The following is a 23,262-nucleotide window of genomic DNA, read 5'->3' on the forward strand; positions in this document are numbered from 1 at the left end:
ACCAAGTGCTTTATATATATTTTCCTCATGTAACATGGAGTTTTCTTAGGCTGGATCCTAAGACATTTTAAACTTGGTAACTAGATCTCTGCTTAAGCACGTAACTGAAATTAAACCTGAATGGTTCCACTTCCGAGATTAGGAAGAATAACAGATGTCAGTCGATCTCCTTATTCTCAAGCAGTGTAACGTCTCCCAATTCCAAACACGCCTGTTTCTTGGCTTGCCCGTCTGATTCCTCCTCTTAACTGGAACCTGCAGTACCAATCATATATTTGTCCTTTGTTCCATGAGGTGTGTTATGGCTTCTGAGACTCACAAAGTCCCTGTGTGTGATGTGTTTTTCCCAGCATTTCATTGACAGCCATGAGAGGGGATTTCTAAACAAGTGTGTGTTTGAAAATTAAAGCTACTAACTACCTTTTCAGAATATTTTCTATTTAATGACATGTTTGGTTTGATTGCTGCTAAAGTTGTAGGATGACAGGCATCAAAAAGTGTCTCACTTGAAAACAGCCAAAATAGTTTGGCTAACCATCATTCTCTATATTGTAAAAGTTCCCCCTCAACCCCCCTCCACTTAAGGAAGTTCTCTCAAGTTATCTGTCATACTAGCAGATTTTTTAAAGTATTCTCTCCTCTCCCTACTCCTACCCCACCCCACTAATGCTTTGTTCTGGCACAAATAAGGTCGAGTTCATTTTTAGATCTGCCGCCGCCTCCTCCATCTCCCAAAGAGAACCTGTAGCAAGTGTCTATGACAATTTCTATTTGGAACAGGTCCCTTTGAAATCTTAATTTTTCTCTATACCCCCACAGGTTTCCAACAGAGCCAGCTAAAAAGGTTGGAGAAAGCTCCCTCAGAAGCTACTGATTTTATTGAAACATTTATTTTCTCAGATTCTAAGCCAAACAAAAGCTAAGCAGGCCAAGTAACAAATCACCAGTCTCTCATAAGTAAGAGTCTAATAACCCAGAGAGTTATGGTTTTATCATAGCATCTCTTGATCATTTTTGTTTTGTTCCATTCCCACCTTTAACCGTCCCAAATCTGTTGTTCTTGGCCCGAGCAGATTTGATTTTTGTCAGAAGCTAGGTCAAGAGCCGTACATGTCTGGTGGGTCTCAGTTGTTCAGCCAGCTACGGAGTCGTTGACAGAGCTTGTTCCTGCTTTTCTTTAGCTAGTAAACATGATTTTCTTGCTTTCAGCTAGAACAAAAGTGCAAACTGTGGTTTCCCCATGGTGACGCCCATTTTCATGAGCTGTACTCACATGTCACCCCAGCAGGCAATGGGGGAGCTACAGGATTGCCCTTTTGGGGTTAGTTTTCTCTTTGATCTCAGATCGCGTAAACCTCTTTCAGTCTTGCAAAAATAAAAAGAATAGACTAATAAATGAATTTTCTGAATGAATATCTCCTGAATCAAAATTGTGTCATATGCCTCACTGATTCTTTTTCTTATACTGTATTCTCTTTGACATTGCTTTTGAAGAAAATTTACTTAATTGAAGCCTCTATTGCCCCAGGAGAAACTTTTTAAGCAAACTTTTGTTTAAATGAGTCCCTTCCCCACCCCCCACCCCCAAATGAGACTGTTTCTCATGGAGCCAAAAAAAAAAAAAGACTAATCCCCAAAATTCACAGAGCATATTAAGAGATATATTTAGTATTGTGCTTTTCTTGGATACAGAACTGCCTTGATATATAATAAACACAGAATTTTTAGCAGTCATCAAGTGACAGTCTCCCACATGTTTTGATTTCAAGCACAGATCTTTTGAGTTTTTTTGAAGAAGTATGTTGGACAAAGAACATTTGAGTTTTTGTCTTCATGTTGTATTTCCCAGATTATTTCTGGCCTAGTCTCTCTTTTGAAAGTTGGTTTCTGCCTCCTGTTACATAAACTTGAATGTTATTTATTATATCATTTCTAGCTTTATTTGTCCAGTTTTGATCATTTCTCCTTGGAATATCCCCCATAAGAGTTTTTCCCTAGTTGTCCGGTAGTCACATCTGCTCAAATAGTTATTTTAAGTTGTCAGTGAGACATAATAAGGTATTTGACAAGTTCTTATTAAATTGCTCCCCATCCATTGACAGTTACTAGAAGACAGTTCCTATTTTGAATAGTACTAACGGACACAACTGAGCAACTGAACTGAACTGAAGGGATGAAGTAAAGCTGTCAGAAGGTAGAAAACATAAGGCTTTCAGTGTGTGTGAATTAACTATTAACAAAGAAAAAAATTCCATTATACTGTATATCCCTGAGTAATTACTCAGAGAGAGTAACAATCTGCTCTGGAGGCTTGAGCCAGGAATTTCAATAATATATTTTTGTATCGAGAAGGGGTTATTCTTGTTTACCGAAATCCAACAACAGCCACCTAGTAATAAGAAAGCAAAACTCTCTCCAGGTAGAGATAGAGGGATACTGTGCAGTTGCAGTTCATTAAGGCGAGGTAGCCAGTGGTGGGAGTCAAATCTTTTACCATGTCCTTCCTTTAGCAGTTTCTCCTTATCTGTTGCTGTCTCCATCCTACCTGAGCTGAACCTTAATCAAGTTCCTATCAAGCTGAGGCTGATTGGGCTGTAGGATTACCTGCTTGGGATGAGGAGTTGGAGATCCAGCGCTGTGACATGATGGGAAGAAGAGTTGTAACATTAAGGAGTGAGCTCTTCATGGGTTTTATAACTGCTAAGAGCTGTAGGGTGATGATGCTTTACTGCTTCCAAGAAAAGCACCATGTTAAAAAAAAAAAAGACAAGAAAATATACCATATTGTATGTTTACAATTTGAATGCAATTTATGGATTAATAACATCTATCCTGGATGTGGAGTTATTTTCTACCAGTGCCCATAGTATTCTGTGGGCTTCCATTGATGTGATCTTTTCCCTGAGTATTCATTGTTTTGCATCTTTGTCCTTTCAACTATAGGATTTAGACAAAAGTCAAGAAGAGATCAAAAAACATCATGCCAGCATCAGTGAGCTGAAAAAGAACTTCATGGAATCCGTACCAGAACCACGGCCTAGTGAATGGGATAAACGCTTATCCACTCACTCTCCCTTTCGAACACTTAACATCAATGGGCAGATCCCTACAGGAGAAGGAGTGAGTACTTTGTCTGTGTGATGAATTGTGAGAATGAGTGAAATAAATGCTTTTGTATATTGATAATCTGTATCTGAAAGTTCAGAGCTGAAATTTAGCTTTCGTGTCTCATCAGTTCATTCCAGCTTTAAAGCATTCGTAATCAGATACTTAACATTTTAAGTCATGTGGACCACCCAGTCCAGTTATGGGAGCCATTTAGAGCGACTAGTTGATGATTAGGCCCTGAGAACTGTCTCTGCAGCTGCATGCTTCTGGCTAGTGTATGTTTACAAATTGACCATAAGCCAGTGGAACTTTATGTCCAAACTGTGCCTTCAAGGGCCGGAGAGTTTACTAAATTTAGTAAGATCAAAATTGGAAGGGGATAAGCATTTTTTAAAAACTTTGTTTGAACACTTGCACAACTTAGAAATGTCTGGAATGGTTGACCACAATTATATAATAAACTGAGGCGGCCTCTAAGCCAGAAAATGGAGAATACCAAGTCTTAATTATGGTATTTCAGTTTTAGAAGAACTGTTGATGATTTATTTTATGCGTAACATCAAATTTAATATACTGTTTTTTTTAAGATAATCACAGTTAGAGGTGGTGATACCTTTTAGAGGCTGTCCTTTTTCTATTATTGTTGTCACTCCCTATTTTAGAAATTCTACACCTGAATAAATGAATCTGTGTAATGAGAACATGTTGAAAGCTACTTTGAGCACATATTCAAAACTCCTTTACTTAATCTTTACCCTGTGCAGGTTAAGTATGTATGTGTGTGTATGTATATATATAGTCATAGTCACAGTGTAATGATTTTAAAATTATATGCTTATTTTCCCTGAAAACAATAGCAGTTCTATTTAAGAAAGGTAAAGTGATATCTTAATAATTTTTCAAAATTTAGTTTTTATATTCAGAGTTCATGGTAGACTATTCCAACTTACTGTTTAGTTTCTGGAACTGGAGAAGTTAGTAAAAGTTTGTTCACAAAGGATACATTGTATATTTTTCAAAATGTGATGAAAATTGGCTAACAGCTCTCCAAATAGAGTTGAACCCACTTCACCAAGAAGGCTGGAGAATTCCTGAATGATAGTGAAAAAGTTACCAGGGATGATAGGATGCAATTTTTCCTATTCTCTGTCCTCTCAGCCTCCACTCCCTGGTCCTTAGTTCCATATCCCAAATCTGGAGCATGTGCCATGGGGCATGAGACAGTGACTACCGTCTCTCAGCCCATGACCTCATGAGAAAGCACTTGTTGCTACCTCACCTGGCTAACTCTGCAAGCCATAACTGCATATTTTCTAAATATGTTTTCTTTTTGACTCGTTGCAGGTAACAAAAGATGCTCAAATACTTTGAAAAAGTAACTTAGTACCCTCTTGGATGAGGTTTGGTAAATTCAAACCAGTCTCCATTTCCAGAAAATAATCTTGTGTCTTAATAGAAACCCTTCAGAAACCATCTCAGGCCTGGTTTAGGGAATATCTGTTTCATTCTGTGGATTTTGAAGAAATTACTTTTACAATTTAAATTAGATCAATATGGAGTACTTTAGCTCTAGGGTTATGGTATTACCCCTCTAAATGAATAATGTAATAAATAAGAACTATACTTGATAACCTTTTATGTAGGTTAATTCCACTTTCTGGCATATCTTACTTTTTCTTTGATAATTAGGGCAGTATTTCTGTTTTCTGGGGATACCTCTTCCACCTTTGACAGCATTGTTGTTGCATTGCAAGGCAACTGAATTTTATATAATTTGTGTGTGACCAGGTGAAGAAAACCTCTGTCCTTCCCTCGGAAAGAAAGGTTGGTGGGCCAGAGGTAAAGCTGCTGTTATGACTTGTGCTTCTTAATCAGAATTTGCTCTTGTCATGGCACTAAGCAGATAATCCCCCCAAAACTGAACAGCAGCTGCTCAGTGATTTTTTTTTTCTTTTGGCTATACCAGTAAATTCATATCCACCGCCTTTGGACCTAACACATATAACATTTTCACTGCTGCATTTTGCAGCTTTCAATTTGCTTATTTCGGCGCATGGCTGGTTGAAAAGCTGCATGAAGATGTAAATATGTATTCAGAGAGAAAAACGAATTTAATTGTACCCTATTCTTTTTATGTTGTCTTTCTTCTCCCCCTTATGTTCTTTTAAAAATCATTATAATTTTGCATCCTTTATGTTCCTTTTCTTCCTTTTTTTGCTGACCAGTCCCCCAGCTACTTTCTCCCTGATACATATCACTTAGGGGTGTGCAAAGAACCAGTGTCGAACTTCCGAACAGATCAGAGAAGGCTGGCTCAACTGAGAGAACTTAGAGCCAAGTTTTTCCTTTCATAGAAAACATCTGTCTTGACTGGATGGCAGAGTACAGGAATTGCTGGGGGAAAAAAATTTCTCAATTGGGAAAAAATAATTTTCCTTAAAAGTATGAAAAACATTTGCTTAATGTGATGTATAAACCTTTGTGATGATCCTTATTATTATTTTAAATCATGATTCTGAGTGGGTGGGGAGGGAGTTTGTAACCACTGAGATTTGTGAGGGTTTGGGTTAGGGTTTTTTTTTTTCTGGCAGATCTTGGAGGCTCATATAAACTTTTATACTTTTGTTTTTCTTTTGCAATCTTTGAAATGTATAGGATTAAGATTTTTATTCCCTTGAGCAAAAGCTAATTGCCATACTGAATGAACTATTGCAGTTTTTTTAAGCCTATATGAAGAGATATGAGGATAACATTTTATATTCTGCCATTCTATTTGTAATAAAAGTAACTTTTCTGATGGCAAGAAGAATGCTTCATTATTGGCTTTGCCCAATTGATCTAAGAAAAATTGGCAGCACCAAAGCAATGAAAAATGACTGAAAAGTGGTGTGAATATCCTTAAAGGAGGAATAAATACTGTAACTAATGAAGTCCAGTGATTCCTTGAACTTTGAGGATTTCTGATCTTCATTCATTCACTCAAAAAATTACCTGTTGAGTACCCTACTGTGTTATAGAAACTTTGCTAGGATAATTGCCAAAGCAAAGTAAAGTACAGTGTCCAAAAGATCTTCCCAAATCCTTTGCACATCCCCAAGTATCATTTTTGAGCATTTTCCATCTGTCATTTTGTTCATCTTTCTCTGTCTTTCTTGATCTTCTACCGTGAAAGCAGACACAGGAACGTGCTCTGTTAGTGCAGGACGAAGAGAAAATTAAAAGGCAAGAGAGATCTACTGAAAGAGCCTTGCCCCAGCAAGAAAATGAAGAAACTCTTCCCAAGGTTTCTATTCCAATCCCTGAGGATCACAAGTTTCTCAAAAAGTGCCACCTCTACTCTAGTACTTTTTCATCTCCTCGTATTCCTTTCGTGATGTCTTTTCTCGTGGTTCTTGCATTGGCTGTCTGGTGGTTGGTCTTTCTGTGATGGGAAAACAGGGGGCTCGTCTGAAATGTCAAGACTGAAACCATTGAACTTTGTTGTTCGCTTCTGCTGTGTTACCTCCTGTGTGTTACCCTCTGATCTTGATAGTTCCTGTCCCAGGGGAGCGCTTGTGATCATGTTCTGTCAATACAATGTTACTCTTTGTAGAGATATATCATGGGGTACAAAGGAGTAGCCGTGAATTGCCAAAGCCAGTTTTCCTCACCGAAGTTGAACAAGTTTAGGCAAATTGGAGTTAAGCATGCAGCAGGTCGGTACTTTCCCCAGAAGCTTTCATTCTTTTCTCCTGCATGTTCTTACTGTTTCCTGTTGCTCAGCACTCCTCCCCAGTGCTTCGCACAAAGCAGGGCATCCTGTAGACACGTTTGATGGAATGTCTGCCTAATCCCTGATAGTTACTTGTGTGGCATAGGCTTTGTAGTTTAAGAAAAAATTCAACTTGCTAACTTTTCCAAAGCCTTAAAATGGTACATTTTAATCTATGAATCCATAACCACTCCTTTTCTTGAGATATCAAGCCAGTACATACAAAAGCCTTTTTCTGAAAAGGGCTTTTGACTTCCGTGGCCTTCTTATGTATGTTTCTGAGGTGTCCAGGGACAAACAACTTTTATCCTGCCCATTGTACAGAAGAGGTCTGCAAAAGTTGAATTCATTTTCCACGAATGTGATGTTGACGGTGGAAGGAAAATGGTGCTGGTGCCCTTTAACCTCCAGCCAGGGCTGAACTTTCCAGACTACTCTGCCCATCTTCAAAAGTCCTGAAATAACAAATTTCTTGAAGATCTGGACATACGCATACCCTTTTCTGAATTAGAACACTGTGTTACTTCTTTATTGAATTAAATAATTATATTGCTAAAAGCAATATTTAGCCATTATGATAAGGTTAAAGTATATATTGATATATTTTGTTTTTCTGATAGACTTCAGACTTGTTTATTTCTACATGTGTGTTGAAATTAATTGTCTTTAATCCATGGTCTTGTGAGCTAAGGCTCTGTTGTGACAAGTACGTGTCTTCTGTTTGCATGTTGATTTTTAAGGCTTCACTGAAGTAAATATGCGTGTACTCTCTCTTCACAACCCAACTCGGATGCCTAACCTGTTTTTCTCCCCTCGGTATTAATGAAATCTTGCATGTAGCCTGCTTTTTATGGCACTTGAATGTACCAATGTGGATGATTTGGTTAATGTCTCAAATATTTGTTTTGAAATCTGAGTTCGTAGAGTTGTCAAACTGAGATTATTGCACTTTACTTCTCAACACTTTCCAGCTGATGAAACTTCTAAACAAGACTTTTTAAGGTGGTAGCTTCTTAGAGTTAAAAAAGAGAACAGTAGAGCCAAGACTCTTTTGTCCTTTAATACCCACCACTGTTATTCTATTTTTTTGGAGACATGTAGAAATAATACTTTGGCATTTCCTGAAAACTGTGACTAGGTTATAATAGTCTCTCGAAAAAGATGGGAAAGAAGTGAGAAGCAAGTTAAAATTTAAAATCTGGTATAAGTGTATATCTTTCATGTCACAGGCTATGTCTGTTTATAAGAAATATTTTGTAATTAAGCATATTTGTTTATACTCATAATAAGGAAAGAGAGACCTTGAATCAACCTGAGATATTGTAGAGCTGTTCTGTAAGACAGAAAGTGATCATAATAATACTCCCCTTTATCTGAAATAGACATATGGGAACTTGCCTTATGAAATAACAAAACTATAGTTATCAGTTAGATTCTTTTAAATTTTTTTCAAGAAACGAGGAAATAATCTTAGGATTTTATTGATACTTTTATAACTGTTTCAGATTATATTTCCAGTTTTCATCCTTGTACATAGCTTTTTACTCATTATTATTGTAAGCATCACCTTGAGTTGTGTTTCCCTTTGTATTGGAGTTGATTTCAAGTCCATTAAAATTCTAGTGTAAGCCAGCAATACTTTTTGGTTTTCTGAAGTGCAGCAGGAGTTCTTAGATGGTCAAAGGAGAGGCCTTTTCTTTTGTTAATAGAGTAAGAATGGTTGAGAAGAGAAGGGCCAATCCTTTGACTAATCTGGCCAGTGCAGTCTCAAAAGATATGCCCGTCACAGTTATCTTTCAGTTCAGTTCAGTTCAGTCACTCAGTAGTGTCCGACTCTTTGCGACCCCGTGAATCACAGCACGCCAGGCCTCCCTGTCCATCACCAACTTCCAGAGTTCACTCAAACTTATGTCCATCGAGTCGATGATGCCATCCAGCCATCTCATTCTCTGTCGTCCCCGTCTCCTCCCACCCCCAATCCCTCCCAGCATCAGACTTTTCCAGTGAGTCTACCCGTCGCATGAGGTGGCCAAAGTATTGGAGTTTCAGCATTAGCATCAGTCCTTTCATTGAACACCCAGGATTGATCTCCTTTAGAATGGACTGGTTGGATCTCCTTGCAGTCCAAGGGACTCTCAAGAGTCTTCTCCAGCACCACAGTTCAAAAGCATCAGTTGTTCGGCAATCAGCTTTCTTCACAGTCCAACTCTCACGTCCATACATGACCACGGGAAAAACCATAGCCTTGACTAGACGGGGGAAAATATTTTACACTGCTGTCCATATGCATAACAGAAAGCTGTAAACAGTCTTGGTTTTCCTCTCATACCTCATTTCATTCTTGATACCAGAGACAGATCCAAATAACTGTGTGTTGGTTTTAGCTTGATTCAATCTTCTTTTTTTCTTCAGCCTTCTTAACAGCAGGTTGATGAGTAAAAAACAATTGGGACTAAGTAAAAAGTCTTGGGTTTTTGCCTTGGTTGTGCTACTAGTTTATTCCGAGGGTGACTCTGAGAAGCTGACTTAACCCCTTGGTGCCCAGAGTTCCACCTAATAATGTAGAGACAAACCTACCTCTTGAGAATGTTCCAGGAACCAGAAGCGCATGTGGGCATGAAATGCTTGGTCTTTTGGGGACTAGAAATTTAAAAAAAAGCAAAGACACATTTGCTTCCTGGATTTTTTAAAAGTAAGCAATTAGATAGCTGTACTTATTTCCATCTACTCCTTATTGATATTTGAGCTAACATTTAAAACAACTAAAGTTAAGAATTCCTCTTACTCTTAAGCAATTCATCTTACCTCTGTGGTATACTTAGAGTGGACTATACTTGAAAATAAATCCAGCATCTGTATTTTGGACCTGTCTTTCAGCCATCTTCTTATGCTAATGTGTGGATTATGAAGGAGCTTCAGTTTTCATGGGTCAGTTCTATTACTTTTTTGTATCTTTAGCAGAAGTTTTGAAGGGAGAAGATACCGACTCTGTTGACTAACATGAGACTAGGGATTATCTGTGGACTAGATTTTGTTGTCATCTTAAATCCTAGTACATTTCTTCCTATTAAATATTATTGTACTTCCTATCAAATATTACTTAAATTCCTGTGGATGTAAGACAATTCACCTTATCCTACATTCCTAAGTCACTACTGTAATATTTCCTACAGAAAATAATATAAGACATTTTTTTGCATCAGAGGTTTGGTTATTTTTTGACAGCATAACCAATCAAAATTTATATTTAGACTTTACCAGTGACCATGTAATTACAAAAGGAAGACAGAAAATTCAAAAATAGTATGAAACACGAGGAAGTTGCTTTTTTCTTGCCTAGAGTATTGAGCAGAGTAAAGCTATATAGAACTTTTCTATCAAGTTTTCTTCACTTTTGTTCTTCATAGAAATTATAAAATCCCAAAGTTCTTTGCAACATTCTCTGTCACACTGAGAGAGACTATTGTTAGGTTGATTCTATTGCATATAGAAATTCTGCTTTTTTCCCACTGCACTCAGATGAGCCCTGTTGTTTGTAGTTTTGGTAGTAGAAGCAGAGACCACTCTTTATCTGTGGGATGACTCCGTCTGCCTCCTCTACACTGTAGGGAAGAATGTCCATAAGTCTGGCTCATTTTTGCTACTTTTACCCCTCGTGCCTTGGGATCTTCTTTTTACTGTGTCAGAACATGATGCGAAAATAAATAGGTTGGTGTGGACCTTAGGAATGGATGCCTGAAACAGCTAAGAAGTTGTTGTTAAAGCCATAGAAAGTTAGGTTGGAAGAGGAAGAGGGGTAGCTATGATTCACGGAGTATTTCATTTTGTAAATGAAATTCCTACCATACTAGAACTTGAAAGATAAAAAGAAGAGAAAGTAGAGTCGTTTATTACTCCCACAGATCAGAAATAAAGGTTGAAAGCTAAATAACTTTAATAATAGTCTAACCAAACATACAGATGACAAATTGCCAAGGAAACATCTGCATTGAGAATGCTTTTCTAATCTTTTGTGATTGATATCCTAGAAGGGGTCCCTCCAGTTTATCATAGTCAGAATCCCATTTGTGGTAAATAACAAGATCAAATCTACTCTTAAAGATTAAAGGAGGTGGAGAGGCATAGAGTCCCAACTCTCTTTTCAGGTCCCCCAAATCAATAAAGGATGCAGTTAAAGCTCTCATTTTCACCTCTACTGTCTCTTTAAAGAAGAGTTTCCATATGTACAGAATCCCATCTCAACGCAACACAGGGGATTAGAATTAAAGGCAAAGCACTGTTTACTGATATCCATTCTTCAATTGCTGCCCTCTAGGCAATGTATCGGAGAAGGCAATGGCAAGCCACTCCAGTACTCTTGCCTAGAAAATCCCACGGATGGAGGATCCTGGTAGGCTGCAGTCCGTGGGGTCGCTATGGGTCGGACACGACTGAGCAACTTCACTTTCACTTTTCACTTTCACACATTGGAGAAGGAAATGGCAACCCACTCCAGCGTTCTTGCCTGGAGAATCCCAGGGACGGGGGAGCCTGGTGGGCTTCCGTCTATGGGGTCACACAGAGTCGGACACGACTGCAGTGACTTAGCAGCAGCAGGCAATGTATTGCAGGGATGGGAAGCAAAGAGGCAGCATTATCAGAATTTTAGGATTGGATAGGTCCCCAGTCCAACTCCTCTCCCTTCTAGTGCTTGATTCTTCTGTGCTGTATCATTTAGAGATTCAGAGACCAAGTGATCTCTCAGCCTGTGATTAATTATCTCCCAGGATATAACACATTATGTCTTTGGACATCCCAGATCTTTGGGTATTAATCACTGATGTATTCAGTCAAAGTCTGTTTCCCCATAGCTTTCAAAAGTCTGGGTCCTAAATGGAAGCATTCTGAAGAATTTTCCATCTCCCACATTATAAGCTCTTCACAGAGTTAAAAGTAAGTCATGCTGGAATGTAAGTTCTTGCCCTCTGATAACTTACCATCTGATATCCAGGTCTGTCCCAGTTTTCCCCCTAGCAGGTTATCCTTCTGCTTTCTTACTCTATCTTTTCTTGTTTTATCAGCTCTTTTTCTTTCTGGCTCCATTGTCCTTTGGTTAATTCCCAGTGATTTATTCAGTTTTATGTCCCTACCCATTGACTCTCCCTCTCTAAAAGAACATTGTGAAGTTCCTGGAGATCTCAACTTCACCATAGATCACAAGGCACAAGGGGGTGGGTGTTTGTTTTTTAGCATGAAGGAGTTGGGGCTGGGGTGGGATAGTTTTGTGGCTTTGGAAGCTTTTTGTAGACCAGAAGCTGTTGACAAGATTGTATTGATGTTGTTAGTATACCCTCATGAAGCATATCCCCAGAGTGTGCATTCTAAGTTTGCTTGCCTTCTCTGACAGTCTGGCTCCTTTGCATCCTCTAATACCACCATGTGCTTTGATTTATTCCACTTTTATATGATACAGTTACGGAAACTTACTTTTTGTGTAACATTCTGATGATGATGTAGAGTCCCACCAGAGAAAGTGATACTAAAATTTTGAAATATTACTCTGTCTCTTTTAGTTTTGCCTGTCTCCTCAAAGCCATGAGGTTCCCAGAGGTGTGAAACCTTGTTTTATCTCTTTGCCAAAGATACCTCTGTATCTCAGATACATAACAAATAATTAATATTTGTTAAATTGAATTAAATAGTTCTACAGTAATGGATAAAGTCTAACTTTTCACTTAGAATCTCTTTTACTGGGGCACAAATTTGTACTAAGTGATCCCCACATGCCCAATCAGTACATGCAGGTAGCCCAAACAAATCCCTTTTCAGCCCAGAAGCCTCTCTCCCTTCTGTTAATCTTGTAGTACAGTCCTTGGTTTATTCAAAGAATCTACATATACTTCTATGATGTTGTCAGTCTCTCTTATTAATGTCTTATAGTTTGATTCAGTTAAAAGCTCTTGTCCATTTATCACGGTAATAATCAACTATTTTATTCAGTTCAGTTCAGTTCAGTCGCTCAGTCGTGTCCGACTCTCCGCGACCCCAGGAATCACAGCACGCCAGGCCTCCCTGTCCATCACCAACTCCCGGAGTTCACTCAAACTCATGTCCACAGAGTCGGTGATGCCATCCAGCCATCTCATTCTCTGTCGTCCCCTTCTCCTCCCACCCCCAACCTTTCCCAGCATCAGACTATTTTCATTACAGACTGTCAATATTATCGAGACCAGGGTACTTGTTTATGTGTGTAAATTCATCCTGGAGTGTGATATCATTAAGAGTATCTGTTATTTGACATTTTGTTTATCTAAAATACATTTCCAAGAGCAGTTTGGTACATTTGTCTTATGTTTTACATGATATAAAAACACCAAATGTATCAAACTCTTGAGCTGTCAAGAGATTTTTTGTATCAGATAGCCAGGGGATCACAAACTTTTTCTAACATTTTAGGCTTTGCAGGCCATAGAGTCTCTGTCAAAACTGCTCAACGTTGACCGTTGTAGAGTAAAAACTGCATTGACAATAATAAACCAAGAAACATGAATGTGTTCCAATCAAACTTTATTTGTGGACACTGAAATCTAAATTTCTTATCACTTGTATGTGTCACTAAATATTTTTTCTGTGTTTTTCCTAGCCATTTAAAAGCGTAAAACCATTCTTGGCTCATAGCTGTACAGAAGCAAGGAAAGGGCTGGCTTTGGCTGCGAGCTGTAGTCTGCTGACCCCCCAACATAGGTCTAGAGAAAAAAAACTGATTAGTTAGACTTTATGCCTTTGTTTTGTTTCAAAGAGCTGTAGTCACTACCTTAGCATCTTCATTCAGTGTTGAAGTATTTTTGGTCTTGTTTATGATTAGAAATGGAAAACAAAAAATGAGGCACTCCTTCCTATGTATCTGGCAGCCAGGATACACGTGAACTGTAAGCTAAAATATCATCACTACCGCGGCACCCCTGCCTCTGTCAGTTTCAAGACTGTTCTCTATTAACTGTGCTCTTAACATATTCGGTGACAAATTCAGTTAACCCCTCTGTTCTGCTGGATTGTTAAGGTTCCCAAATTCACCTTCTCTTTAGCCAGCTTTTAAAGATACCTAGTGAACATGGAGAAGGCAATGGCAAGCCACTCCAGTACTCTTGCCTAGAAAATCCCATGGACGGAGGAGCCTGGTAGGCTGCAGTCCATGCGGTCACTACGAGTCTGACATGACTGAGCAACTTCACTTTCACTTTTCACTTTCACACATTGGAGAAGGAAATGGCAACCCACTCCAGTGTTCTTGCCTGGAGAATCCCAGGGACGGGGGAGCCTGGTGGGCTGACGTCTATGGGGTCACACAGAGTCGGACACGACTGAGGTGACTTAGCAGCAGCAGCAGCAGCAGTGAACATGGTAAGAAAATGACATGATTTTCACCCTGAACTTTTGGTACACCAAAAGTGTACAAATTTAAGGTTGGGTGACTAAAGGAAAAATTTGAAAGGTTCCCCTTTCAAAATAAAGAGATTTCTCTGAGAGGATTTCCCTAATTCAGGGCCTACTTGGGCAGTATTTATCAATCAGTTAAAATAAAGTTATATCCTTTTGGAGGCATCTTTGTGCCCCAGTCAACATGGTTGTGTTCTTCATGAAGGATTTCTTCATATCTGTGACTGGCTTTGGGAGGTGCTCTGTAATACATTCCTAAAACTATGTTCTTTTCAGTCTCCTGGTCCAGGATTCCACTCTGTGGAAAAAATTGTTTATCCATTAGCAGTTGAGCAAGATATACTTCTCTTTTGGGGATATTTTCTTTGATGTTTTTTCACGTAATTTGCTCTGTTATTATGTAAATTTATCATGAATAAATCTTATTGCAAGTCTGATTCTGGTTGATACTAATCATTAAAGAAACAGGAGTCAGCTATACTGCACATATATAGACCCACTACCCAAAAGCAGGGTGAGGAGGAACCTCTGCTTCAGCAGATCAGCAAGAGATACTGTTAGCTAGTCTTTCTAGAACAATTCTCTTGTTTTCCCCATATTTTCACTCTTTTCTGTGGCCCAGTAATTGTCTTATGCTCAGTCCTAAAACAGAGATAATTTATTGACATACATTTAGTTCTGAGAATATTAATGTTTTAAATCTGCTTTGGAACGATTTGACTTATTTATACCAAGTTTTAAAAATAACTTTTTTGTAACCCACATAATCAGTCACTATAACACATGTAATTATCACATCTGTTAGAAGCAGTTTTAATATTCTGAATTTGTCTTTTTTTAAGAAGCACTCTACAAATTAGTAGTTATTAGTACCTCTCTGATCATATTGAGAAACGAAGATACGTTGCAGGAAAAAGAGGTTTTTTTCCTTTTCTCTCTTTTTACTGCAGCAGATGGACAGGTGTGGACATATGGGTGTGAAGAGAGCTAGCTTTTGTAACTAACAGGAGGTTCACTGCTCACTCTCTCATTTAACTGTGGGCAAACCTGACCTCTTTCTTATCTTGCTCTCACGGTCCTAGGTTCTATTGTATTGCCCAGATGGTTACTGAAAATCAGCATCACACATTTTGAAGTGGTCTGTTTACTAGCACAAAACATGTACCTTGTGGCCATTTCTGAGTAATATAAAGTTTTGTAGTGTTTCTCTACATTCCTTTTAGGAATTGATTGAAAGTGTTAACGTGGAAAGCCATTTTCATTATTATAGGATTTTTTAGGAAAAGAAGACACAGCTAATTAGTATCTGATCCTTGTTTTCTGTTGTGTGTAGTTCTGTGGAACCAAGATGCTGTTTTCTAGATAGCAGATCGGGGTATCATAAGTGCTTATTATGGCTTTAGTCATTTTTGGAGTTGGGACTTCTGAGAAATCCTGCCAAATATGTTTATGTTCCATACTAAGTGATCAGAGTTTTTGTGCTGATTATAGCTTCTTGCTCTCCATCTCTTCAGCTCAACCCTTCTTAGTATAATGAAATAAAATTGGCTGACCAAAGGCTTCTGGTCTCCTCCACGTGTTTAGTGTAACCTTTAATATATGCTCAATCACTTTGATTTCTATAGCTCTGTTCAGGTTTGAGAGCCCTCATTTGATCTGTGGAGTCCTTGCTGGTGAGTGCAGTGTTAAGGCAAAATTTTCTATTATGTAATAGTTAAAATTTTGCATCGGGCACTGATATTTTAGAGCAATTTGCTTTTGCATTTACCTATTCTGGGGATAATCTAATAACAGCACTATTTAGGAAATGATAAAAACTATTTTTGAAGGATAATTGTCATTGGCAAATTCCATTTGCTGGCATTCATGAAAGGCTGCATTAGAGTGATTTTCCTGCAATAGGCAGTTCTACCAACTGTAATTTAATAAAGGCCAGTGTCTTCCTAAATAAGCTCCTTTATCCAGATGTAGTTTTTATATGCCAGAGAATAGCAGTGGACCATGAAAATTACTCAAATTTTGTGGAGAAGCTAGCGAGCACCCCAAAGATGTATTTCTAGCCAAGGACCACCAGTAGCACACTAGTTTTATTAAAAAAAAAAAAAGTAGGAGAGGATATAGACAAGAAAGAAAATGTAAGATGAAGATAAACATATTGTATAATTAGGAATGACACCCTAGAGGGGAAATCCCTGGCAATCCAGTGATTACGACCCTGCGCTTCACTGTCAGGGGTCTGGGTTCCATCCCTGTTCGCTGTGTGGTGTGGCCAAAAAAAAACCACACACTAGAGAGGAAAGATAGAATTTTAAAATCATCTTTTGCTAGCTGCTTGGTCACTCTGTTGTTAGTTTATCCCCATCTTGAGTGTTTGTGATCCTAATATCCTTTCCTAAACTGCCAGTTTGTCTGAGTTTTCCACCAAAAGTGTATCAAAACTATTATTTATGAAGCTTTTGGGGGTAGAGGGGCCAGGGGGTGTTTTTCTTTTGGGTGGTTTTTGTTCTCCTTTCTTCATTTGTTTCCTTTTTTGGCTGAAGAATGGGCTACTGCTGCTTGACCTGTCATCTTTATGTGCTGTTTACACATGGCTTTTACAAAAGAAGCCATTACCACATCTGATTTATCTCTTATTGCAAGTGCCCCTTTAAAAGCGTTTGTTTTAACAAAAACAAAACAAAAAATCACCAGGTTAACATTGTTATGCAACTAAGGGAAATACTGATATTATTAATTTTTCAAGATAGGGATAAGATTATAAATATTAATAATATAGTCAATGTATAAAGTCATGTTTTGTCTTTTAGAGCTTTTTCCCAAGGCACTTAAAGCCATTCTTTGCTAAGACATAAACTTGCCATATTTTGTTAGAGAGAAGTATGTTGAAAGAAAGCACTCGCAATTAACTGATTTTATCAGGATTGGAGTCTACATTTTTTAGTTTGCATGTTGTAGACCTTTTGGGGGTGTTATTTAAATACATTTTGATCATTTAAGTGACTGTAATATTTATTGTTTACTTTAGTTCAGAACCAGGAGCTGGACTCTTCTGCTGGGTATCTTCCTTCTGTGCTTTAGCAAGATAACCTCGATTCCTGCTGGTTCTGTGGTCATTTGCAGTGCAAAGCATTTCTTACTGGGTTTGCAAAGCAAGGGTAATGTGCTACGTGGGTGTATGTGTGTCTGTGCACACCCCTCCCCCTCGATCCCACTGCCACCTTCTGCTCGTTCCCTTTGCCTTATCAAAACTTGTTTTTTAAAATTGTATAAGTAAATCTAACGAATCCCCAAACCCCCTTTTTTCTGACATACAGACATGCTGATTAAAGTTTAATGTATTAACTTTCCCTGAGATACTTGCATTTCAACAGGCCACAAAGTCATTGCAAAGATGATGGTGACATTACAGATTTGATCGTATCATTAAGCGTGATTTCCAAGGTCAGTTCTGACTCTCGGTTTACTTGATTGAATGGCAGGATAAAAGGAAGAAAACGGGAAAACCAATGGTAGTTTAATAGATGTAGGAGACTTAGGGTTCCTTTGGGTGAGGTGATTATAGAGTATGCTGACTCTTAGCCTCTTTTTACAGAAAATTCAGTAATTTCTGAAGTTCTACCTGGTGATATCCTCTAAAATATAACGAGAACCTGACTCAGAACGTGCTAAGCTGCAAGGAAGACCGACCTTAGTTAAATCCATGCTGTTGTTGTTTATTCACTAAGTAGTGTCCGACTCTTTGCGATGCCATGGACTGCAGCACCCCAGGCTTCCCTGTCCTTCACTATCTCCTGGAGTTTTCTCAAATTCATGTCCATTGAGTCAGTGATGCTATCTAACCAGCTCATCCTCTGTCACCCTCTTCTCCTGCCTTCAGTCTTTCCTAGCATGAGGGTCTTTTCCAGTGAGTTGGCTCTTTGCATCAGGTTGCCAAAGTATTGGAGCTTCAGCTTCAGCAACAGTCCTTCCAGTGAATATTCAGGGTTGCTTTCCTTTCAGTTCAGTCGCTCAGTCGTGTCCGACTCTTTGCGACCCCATGAATCACAGCACGCCAGGCCTCCTTGTCCATCACCAACTCCCGGAGTTCACTCAAACTCATGTTCATCGAGTTGGTGATGCCATCCATCCATCTCATTCTCTGTCGTCCTCGTCTCCTCCCGCCCCCAATCCCTCCCAGCATCAGAGTCTTTTCCAGTGAGTCAACTCGTCGCATGAGGTGGCCAAAGTATTGGAGTTTCAGTTTTAGCATCAGTCCTTCCAATGAACACCCAGGATTGATCTCCTCCAGAATGGACTGGTTGCATCTCCTTGCAGTCCAGGGGACTCTCCAGAGTGCTTTCCTTTACGATTAGTTAAGTCCATAGGGTTGGCTAATTTGGATACTTAAGAAACACTCATATAGGGACTAGTTCTGGTTCATGTTTCTTTGCAAAAAGGAGTATTTTGAGAAATACAGTACAACGACAAATAATAGCTAGTATTTGCTTAGCACTTCATTTTGAACACAGTACACAGTTAACCCTCACAATATCTATGTCAGGTGTATAGTGGTGTTCTGGCTTTATATGATAAAATTGAGTCTCAGAGCAGTTCAAGGACTGCTCAAGAATAGGCAGTTTTTAAGTGAGAGAACTAGAGCTGCAACACAGTTCTTTGATGTTTCAGTTCAATGGTATTCTCTTATGCCACAGCTATATCCTAAGTCACTTAGTCTCTAGGTGAAAATGTGATGGAAGTTACAGAAAGTAAATTAAGAAGGCTGGAATTTGTGAGACTCTAGTGGCTTATAAAACTACGTATTAAAAATGGTACTTTAAGATCCCCAACCACTAATCAGTTGATTTATTAACCCTGGACTGCCCTTAACTTGCCTTAAATCCCTCAGGTTGTTTCACAGAATGTCTCAGAACCTGAAATAGGATCTTTCAGTCAGTAGGAACCAGCAGATGGGCATAAGCAACAAGGCCTTGGGACTTCCCTGGTGGTCCAGCAGTTAAGACGTTGCACTTCCATTGCAGAGGGCATGGATTTGATCCGTGGTTGGGGAATTAAGATCATGCGTGCCATGGTGCAGCCAAAATACAGAAGAAAAAAAGAAAAGAAGCCTTGCCTATTGTTGAGACAGACAGTCTCAGGGCTTTTTTTGGCCTTGGGGGTAATCTGGTTCTTGGTTTTAAAATCATTCAGAAGAAAATAGTTTGTTTGGAAGAAAATAATTGTTTCATTTAAACATTTATTGTAAATACTTATCAATAGATAGATTAATAGTTCAAATTCCCAGTAATTAAATCAGACTTCAAGTACCAGTTCTGGGGAAAGTCAGATTGGGGTCTGAAAGCAAACAACCTAGAAACACATTGTCATCAAACCAAAAGACATTTTATAACTGTAATAATTATTTGTTCTTCATCAAAGAGTATTTCTGGCTTTTTGTGCTTAAGCCTCTAAGTATATTTATGTAAAAGTGAAACTCTTATTGATTCAGAAGAGAGTGTTAGAGACTCTTTAAGCTGGCACTGGTAAAGGGGGTTAAGACAGGATAGTTATGCATTTAGTGGCAGAATTTGTATTTTGGTCTGGCCAGAGTAAGAAAATACTTTCGCAGTCATCATTTGTGTTTCCTGCTTCTCAATTTAATCAATTTGATAAAATAAAATGTCACCTTATCCTGTTAATTGCCCTTCTCTTAAAGTTTGTCCTGTATAATTTCAGCAAGTGTAATATTTATTAATTTGTCTATAATGTCTGTTTGCACATGCATGTGTGTATATGATGGTAAAATTTTCATTGGTATTCTAAAAATAGATCTTGGAAAACATTGAGTAGAGTATGAAGGAGAAGCATTTTTCTGAAAACTTAAGCATACCGTGATTCCAAGGCTCTCTTTAGAAGTTAGCTTTGTAACTGATGTGACTCTATTTTCTTCCTTCTTTTAACATTGTTCTGTTAGCTCTCTAATTCTGCTAATGGTGGACTCAATAACATTGTTGACTGGCTTATTTCAGTGCTTAATGTCATGTTATAATACCTGAAAATGCACGCACACACACACAAGACACCGTAATTAAGCTTACTGACCAGCTCTGATAAAAGTTTGCCTTCTCCCCAAGTTTCCATCTTTGCCCCAACCGCCACATAGCTCCTAGTTTATTATGCAGACATACTTAACTGCTGTCTGTATATATCATTGTTAATATCTTCATTCAGCTAAATCTAAGTACCCTGGAAATTGGATGACTTCCTTCTCTTATTTATCTCAAAATTACCTAAAAGAGGATTCTCTTCTGAGGTGACAATTAAACAGCTATTTCCTGAATTTGGTCAGTTCATTCTGATGTCTTGTACTTAATTTCAGTGAGAGAAGATTTCAACCTGAGGTATAGAGCACTCAGCCAAAACAAACAAAACCCACACACACAAAAGAAATATAAAGCATTCCGATGTGAAGTATAGTAGTGTTTATCCATAGTCAATATCACTAACCTAGAGTTAATGTTCAGATCAGGTCTTGGGATACTTTAATATTTTATATTCCCAGTGGCTTTTGTGACTTTGGCAAGTAAATGATCATTTTCCACGTGTCTTCAGATGTCTAATAAGACATTCACAGAAAACCTGTGACAACTCACAGATACAGCCATATTTTTATTAATATTCCTGAGACTATCACTGTCATCTCTAAATCAGAAAACATTAAACAAAATGTAATAAAACTACACTTTAAATTTGAGCTATTTTTTCTACTCAGATTGTCCATCACCATTGACTTTGACTTGCAAAACCCACTCAAAACGCTAAATTGCTAGTGTTTTATATTATATTCTCCATATAAAAGAATTTGTATACTATTACCAGTTGCTGACATTTCTTATTATTCTTTCCATTAACTACTTTTTCATTTAGGAAACCATTAAGGTTTATTTTTAACTGTTTTCAAAGGCTTGGAGGATATTAAGGATTTATTAGCACTTCCTTCATAGATTGTTTACCAGACTCTTCAGGTTTTAAAGATCATTTGATAACAAAACCAGTGTAAAAGCTTGCATAAGAAAAATCATTTAATAGCATTTTTATTATAAAGTTAATGCATATTCATTTTTAAAAGGTTGTAAAATACAGAAAAACACGAAGAAAGAAATTAAATTACAGTCCTACCTCTACTGATATTTTAGTATACCTTGAGGTCTTTTCATGTGTATAATTACACACATTAGAAAGTATAATTCTTAAATGGATAAGAAATATAGCAGAGTATATTATCAAGAGGAAGATTTAGTCTTTGAAGTTAGCATTTTTGCCTTCTTCCCTCATTCCAACAATCTAATCATGGTCCTGAAATCAGAGTATCTCCCTGGAATCATGTGACAAGGTTGACAGTGAGAAAGTTGCTGTTCTTCACTTAGTCCTTAACGGCCTACCCAGGATTTTAATATTTATGAAGATAAAGTGAGACAATAGCAGGTTCTTTTTTTTTTTAACAGAGAAAGGAACTATTTTCCCATTGCCATCTAAAGGTAAAACTGGACTTTACTAAGCAAGGAACAAGTGACAAAATGGAGAGAATTACTACATAGACCCTCCAGGGGAAAAAAAAAAAAAGTATATGGCTCTTGCTTATGCAGCAAAATTTTAGAAAGATTTCAGGATTTATCTTTGCTTATAGGATAAGAGAGTCTTGTCAGCATAACTGTACTTATTTCAATAAAATATATAAATCCCTTCCTTCAAAAATAACCTAAAAGGGAAGACTCTGGATTGCATTTAATGAAATAACAGCAAAATACATATAAAACACCCATATCCCACTTTTAATAATATCTGTAATCCCTAAGTCAAGAGAGAGGTTATTTATAACTCATAAAGGCACATACATGCTCAGGGCTTGATGATCCTGTGACATAATCTGTTTGAGTAAGTCATTTTCAAGAGAAAGCCTTTAGAGGAAAAAAAAAATTTCCAAAAAAAAAAATCAAGAGATTTTTCTCCCCCAAAGAATATACTGATTTATCATACTTAGCAGGAACTATTGACTTTTTAAGTAAAACAGAGTTTTCAGTCAAACAGTGTTCCTGCTCACTTAAATACTGGTCTAATATTTTTCCTTCTCATATTCTTGAAACCAACTAGACAACCTTGTGACATACCCTTCAGAAAATCTTTTTAAAGTTTCCAGGCCAGTTTGGTATATGGAGCTGTGCAGAATCTTATATAATCCAATGGCCCATGCTGATGGTCATAGCCAAAGGCTCAGCACTGTCAGTTAGAATTCTTTACTCATGTTAGATGCCAAATTGTGGGTGTCTTATGTCATAAGGATTTTATATCTTCTTTTTGCCTCAGTCTCTTCTTCTGGCTTTCCAGCCATCTGCTTATATTTCAAAGTATGGTGTCAGCCACTAAAATCAGACTCTGCTAAGAGGACTTTGGGCAATTTTTGTACTTCCCAAAAGAAAAGTCAGGTTTATTGTATATTCTTTTGAATGTAATAGGATGTGTCCTTTGGGCCTACTAGAAATACTTTCTGTTGCCATGGGAAGAAATGACCTTTAGAATCAGACACTGACCTTAGGGTTAGGTTAAACTCTAGTTCCATTAGTTCCTAGCTTTTACCTGTTTACCTTCTCCATTTTTTCATCTATAAAATAGAAATAGTAACTACCTCGTAATGAGGTTGTGAAAAATGAAAAGAGAAAACTTGTTAGAGTAACTGTCACATGGTGAACATGCAATAATGTTAGTTTTCCTCTTATTTTACTGATGTAGAACATTGAATGCTGGTCTGGTCAAGTGGGCCACTTTTTATGTTCTTTCTAAACGAGCCTTTTCAGTTTTTGAATAGCTCAAGGCAAAACAGTTCTCGGGGCTCCTGAATTTATCTAGTATAATTTTAGCAAGTTTTTATTGAACATCTATTATGTGCCAGAAACTGTGCAAGAGAGATATAGAGCTAAGAACTATAGAAGTCCTTATCCCCCAAGGAGCTCAGT

The 23,262-nt window shown here is 37.9% G+C and overlaps 1 protein-coding gene across 19 annotated transcripts in view; it reads left to right on the forward strand.

Annotated features, from left to right (window-relative positions):
- The window catches only part of EPB41 (erythrocyte membrane protein band 4.1), a 180,998-nt gene that overhangs the window by 139,638 nt on the left and 18,098 nt on the right, over window positions 1–23,262 (forward strand). For 13 of the 19 annotated variants that reach the window (XM_055398164.2, XM_055398151.2, XM_055398152.2 and 10 more), the window contains one exon: window positions 2,944–3,120. In XM_055398164.2, the coding sequence (XP_055254139.2) occupies window positions 2,944–3,120 (177 nt within the window). Of the gene's footprint in view, window positions 1–2,943; window positions 3,121–4,896; window positions 4,948–6,283; window positions 6,392–23,262 lie in introns of all 19 variants that reach the window. The other 6 variants (XM_088844345.1, XM_088844339.1, XM_088844377.1 and 3 more) reach the window with 3 other exon arrangements.

The sequence above is a fragment of the Moschus berezovskii genome, chromosome 2 (genome assembly GCF_049115385.1).
Source record: "Moschus berezovskii isolate FMDL1 chromosome 2, NW_MosBer_1.0, whole genome shotgun sequence".
In the NCBI taxonomy this organism is placed as follows: Eukaryota; Metazoa; Chordata; class Mammalia; order Artiodactyla; family Moschidae; genus Moschus; species Moschus berezovskii.